We start from the raw sequence: 5,070 nt of genomic DNA, 5'->3' as shown, positions 1-5,070 counted from the left end.
CAACACCACGGGACTCTCCTCTTCGTATTCCCCGTCTCCAGCAATTCTCTCCCTCTCTCCTCTCAGAAACTCTACACTCAACCACTTGACTCTATATCCCTCTCACTCAATCTTATTTATACGTTTCCTTCTCTTCACATGAGAAAAAAAAGTAAAAAAAAAAGACACTCAGCATCACCACAGTCAAATCATTTAACGAGAGGCACCTATCATCGGTCTCCAACACAATCGAACTGCGATGATATCATTTGTAACGACACAATAATAACAAAAAAAAATATATATATTCAAAATAGGAAAACAAAAACTGGGCGATACTGGGAAACCTCGAACTAGAATATTGTTCACATTTGGGTAAAAGATCCAACACTTTAACAGCTCCCTCGTTTAGTTTACTTTTCTTTTCTTATGTATATATATTTTTTTCGTTTTATCAAAACCACAATTTTCGTGACGTCATGCGGGTGCGGACATGCGCAATGGTATTTTGGTGTTTTTCCATGTACAAAGTGAAAAATTTCGGTTTAATAGCACTCTCTCGTACCAACAATATCACACGTGCGATTTAGAATGGTTTTCCTTCTTATCACTTGAATCCCGATGTTTTAGCACTCTTAATAATCGCGTTAATCGAGAGGAGTTAGGTTGTGAGGATATTCTTTGATAATGTGGATGGGTTATGGTAGGCGATTGGTCGGACCTTCATCTCTCAAAGACACGTAGCATTATCACGTCGAAGCGGTTAGGTCGCCAACAAAATACCGAGGGCGATCTTGCAGAAAACCACAACCGTGTGCCGACATCCATCCATCCACTCCCACTTGTTAAGTGACGTACACTGACGTCATCGATAGTTTACCTTGAGGCATGACATTGAGGATCATAGTTGCCAATTCACGGTTACCAAAACCACCACTTATTTTACCAATTTTTCATTTCTACTTTGCCGAATGCAAATCAAGCTGAATGTGCATTTTAATATTTATCCGTGTTCATCTTTTGGATTTTTCAGAGGTAATTTTTAAAATCAACTAGATGGTGATTTGAAGGTATGACGGAAGAATAATCAATTTTTACAACTGATTAGATTTTCATGATTGTAATTATCAATGGTTGATTTGTGATTACGGTTTTTGTTTCTTTGCAATCAAGCTTTTCGAGATTACGTGGAACCTAGGGATATCTGGGGCTTCTAGGGATATGGAATTTTTCACTGCAGCTCTTTGCAGATGTCAATAAACATTGGGAGAATTCTTGATAATTGTAAACATTGGGACCGGGGGCCTACGAAAACCGGATTTTTACTGGTAAAGGTCAATGGGTGAGGTTTAATGAGGGAGGGGATTTGTTTTTTACTTGGTCGTGATGGGAATTGACAAATGAAAAGTGAAGCGAAAAACAATTGGCGTTTGGGAAAAGTCAGTCAGAGGTAATTTCCGAGGATCAAGGGTCATCACAGGGTAATGAATGTTGTGAATAAATTTCGTGTAGTTTTATTGTGTAAGTATTTTTAGGAATGTTGATTTTTGTGACATTGATGTGGGTGTCAGAAATTTTTTTTTAGTCACCTTTTTGAAATGTCACTTTCCAATGACAGCAGAAAGAAATTGTCATTCTTTTAGATTTTCTTTGTACCATCTGAAGATGGCCTGTTTGGAAACAACTCCGCAGATGTACAGTAAGTGGTGGGAGAAGAAAAGTTTGAAAGATAAAATTGAAATAAATAACGTAAATCCTCAAAATGGCACGATACTGAGTGTTGCTAGTGGTACGTCCTCCGTGAAATCTGTTGAACTGGATGAATTCGAGAAGAAAGTTCTGGCGTTGAAGAGTGTCCTGAATCGTGACTCTCATGCTGCTGATTTAAAATGGTCTCTATTCGTAGCTGCATGCAATACCTATCGTCATGACAGTTGCTTGAAACCCTTTCCCTCGTCGTACATCCAGGGTGAATTCAAAGATATTGAAAAATTGGTAAGAGTGATAATGAAAACCCATCGGGGCTTGTTCCAACCGAAATATCTTTCAGTATTAAGCTAAAAATGTTCACTTCACCTCCAGAGGAAAGTTGTGGAAGGAATTCCACCATTTGCCATCATCTACGACAGATTAGAAGATACTAAGCTCTACGAAACTTATAAAGAAGCTATCGAATTGCTCTATTGGGTTTTAATAACTCATCGGGACCCCTACCTCAAGTCCGCGAAAAAAGAAAACGTAAGTTAAATTCCATGAAGATGCGTCTGCTTGGCCATGAAAAATTGACAAATTTTTAATTAAACCACTGACTCCTGTTCAAGTACGAGACAATACTGAGCAAAGTTCCGTCCGAAGTGATGGTTGCAAGGCCAAATTTAATATTCCAAGTGGCAACTCCAAATCAATCGTCCAAGGAGGATCGCTGGAAAGCATCAATAAAAGGTCATTCCACTTTTTACGCCTACCATGGAAGTAGATTGGAGAACTTTCATTCCATTATTCATTATGGTATTCAGCAACACATGAGCCAGGTAAACGGGTTCTTTACATACCTGGTAATCTATCAACATTCATGAATATTCATTCCACAGTTCTGAAAAGACCAAAAAAAAATGAAATCATATTTTCGAGGAATTAAACAAATGTGGGCAATTGTTACTTTAGTCAATTGGTGTTTCAGCCTGGGCTCTTTGGAGATGGCATTTATTTGTCTAGTGAACTGGGTGTCAGTCTGGGATTCAGTCCAGTAGGATACGGTTGGGGTGGAAGTATGTTGGGCAGTGAAATAAGTTGCATTGCATTGTGTGAAGTTATTAATCATCCAGATGTGAAAAAGGGAGACACGAGTAATGGCACTGTTTACATATTGCAAGACAATTCTTCGTACTTAGTGTGAGCTAATTGAATCAATTTTTTCATCAGCTCGTGATGTTCCCAAGGGCTTCGAGCTGTCAGTGAGGAATAAAATTCCAAATAAATATTATTTGGTACAGAATAGTGATTTGGTGAGGATTCGGCATTTATTGGTCTACAGTCAGGATTTTTGCTCGCTTAAGTGAGTTGACAAATTAAATGAACTTTTTGTTCACCTTTTAATCGTTAATTGCTTGTATGATTTTTCAGAAAGACTGAAAGCACTGGAATTGTCGGCTGGTTCAAACAGAACAAGTTCCTAACATTTGTCCTTGGATATGTTGTGTTGTTAGTCTCAGTTGGATTGAGTCAAAATAGAAGTGTGGAAAAATACTACAGACTTTTCATTCAAAAAGCTGGTCTCGATTAACTCCGATATTTATCATTTAGACAAATTTATTGCCAGATTAAACGGGCATTTTTTGAGTGATCACTTTTTTCGACGATTATTTCAATTATGACAACAATCATTATACATCGCGAGGAAATCATATAAAACGGATAATATACAATTTTATACAAAGAATTTACAAAATTTATTGATCATCGTTAGTGACGCTCCAGAATGATGGGAAAATTTTCTGTTACAAGGTAGTCATCCTCGAAAACAACTATCAGATTCACTTCAAATTCTGAAACGAGAAATTGTGTCAGTGATTTTATTTGGCCTTCAATGGAGCTCAATTTTTAATCAGTAATTCTTACCAATTTTGAAGTTACTAGTACTCAATGTTGGACACGTGAATAATCTCGGAAATATCATGTAAATAGGTACAGGCAAACCGATGCAAACATTCCCCTCGCCAATTTGTATATTCTGGATTTCCGTTGCTATGAATAATAAAAACCAATTCGTGTTTTTTATGAAAAAAATTATTTTATTCAATGGAAGAAAACCTCACCATCTCTAGAGTATCCTTCAGCACAGCCACAAGTCTCCACCCTCACCAGCTGCAATTCAATCGATTTAATCGTTGTTTCACACCTTTCGATAATTACCATCCCAGAGAGTGGCTCCGAGATTTTACAAATTACTGAATTTATCTTTCCAGTGATGCAGAAACGGGGAACATTGGCTCTATCTCGAACATTTTGCAGAGACTCCGGCATTATTTTGAAGTTTACGGTTTTGTTCGGCACTTGAATTTCCTTCGGCAGACCCGCCTTGTTCTCCACCATAAATTCCAAGGACTTGCTCACATCCTTGGCAAGAAAACTTCTTTTTATATCGCACCGTATGACGTATTGAATATTAACGAAAACTCCATGATAAGTTTCGTGAAGAGTCCTCGATCCTCGAGGCTTCAGGGGCAGCTCAAAGGGAATTTCAGTCTTTCCACTGGGAATTCTCCCTGCTGGAGCTACAGCTAGAGTATATTGCACCAGTTGTATAGGCTAGAGTTATCAATAAATAAATTGAACGTCAACTCACTGAAAATCAGTTTGAAGACATTAGAACTTGATAAGAACACTTTACTACCTTAACTGAGTTATAAAAAGCCTCAAAAATCCCAACATTTTTAGAACTCAACTGCAAATTGACAGATCCCTCCATACTGAGGGAAATTCCATCGTGCTTGACATCAGAATTTGCTTGGAGTAGAAGCAAACCAGCCACTGTTTCCTTGAGTATATCCTATTTATTAGTTTGTCGAGAGAATTTTGAACATTGACATAAGACTAGTTGAAAACACTCACCCCTTCGTGGTAAATCTTACTCGCTCTCTTCAGTTTTACATCTAAATTAATCGACATTTCCCTATTGTTTCTGTTCAATTAGTCAATCCTCTCTGGCAGTGGGTTTGACAGTTCAAACGCCATTACAAACACTTGACACCCCTGACCAAAGAGGATTGACTAAAGTAGAGGCTCAGTTCTGGGGGTTTGAGTGACCCCAACGGCATCGTAGTACTGCACCCCAAGAGAGGGAGGGCGCAACACGCAATGCTGGGGTGTTTTTTTTTATTAACCAAGTTTTTATTGCAATGCTGGGGTGTCCATCAAGTCGACGGGGTGAATTTCATTTTCTGCTGTACGAATGCTTTTTGTTTTTCATTTGTTTAACTGAAATTCAGCCAACTGTAGAACGTACGGAAGGGGGAAACCACATCTTGTGGAATTTCAATGGAAAAAATTATTCAATATGTTGAAGATATACCACTAATGAAATTATATTTT

The 5,070-nt window shown here is 38.0% G+C and overlaps 2 protein-coding genes across 5 annotated transcripts; one reads left to right on the top strand and one right to left on the bottom strand.

The window, feature by feature from the left end:
- Positions 1–927: 927 nt before the first annotated feature.
- Parp16 (Poly(ADP-ribose) polymerase 16) lies at positions 928–3,397 on the top strand. 4 transcript variants are annotated; one of them, XM_011300046.1, is made up of 7 exons: positions 928–1,014; positions 1,623–1,974; positions 2,062–2,217; positions 2,301–2,510; positions 2,660–2,825; positions 2,902–3,034; positions 3,103–3,397. In XM_011300046.1, the coding sequence occupies exons 2-7, from the start codon at positions 1,645–1,647 to the stop codon at positions 3,260–3,262; spliced, it is 1,155 nt and encodes a 384-aa protein (XP_011298348.1). In that variant the 5' UTR covers positions 928–1,014; positions 1,623–1,644; the 3' UTR covers positions 3,263–3,397. The 4 variants fall into 4 exon arrangements, with proteins under 4 accessions (XP_011298348.1, XP_011298350.1, XP_011298349.1 ...); XM_011300048.1 differs by having other exon boundaries at positions 962–1,049; XM_011300047.1 differs by lacking the exon at positions 928–1,014 and adding an exon at positions 1,076–1,460.
- Positions 3,271–4,742, bottom strand: LOC105263685 (Down syndrome critical region protein 3 homolog). The gene is made up of 5 exons (XM_011300049.1): positions 4,591–4,742; positions 4,373–4,516; positions 3,795–4,287; positions 3,598–3,723; positions 3,271–3,524 (listed from the first exon to the last, which is right to left on the bottom strand). The coding sequence occupies exons 1-5, from the start codon at positions 4,645–4,647 to the stop codon at positions 3,442–3,444; spliced, it is 903 nt and encodes a 300-aa protein (XP_011298351.1). The 5' UTR covers positions 4,648–4,742; the 3' UTR covers positions 3,271–3,441.
- Between the last annotated feature and the right edge of the window lie 328 nt (positions 4,743–5,070).

This window comes from Fopius arisanus, unplaced genomic scaffold, assembly GCF_000806365.1.
Source record: "Fopius arisanus strain USDA-PBARC FA_bdor unplaced genomic scaffold, ASM80636v1 scaffold00016, whole genome shotgun sequence".
Classification (NCBI taxonomy): Eukaryota; Metazoa; Arthropoda; class Insecta; order Hymenoptera; family Braconidae; genus Fopius; species Fopius arisanus.
Note: the sequence above shows the minus strand (reverse complement) of the source record. Positions and strands in the feature narration are given on the sequence as shown.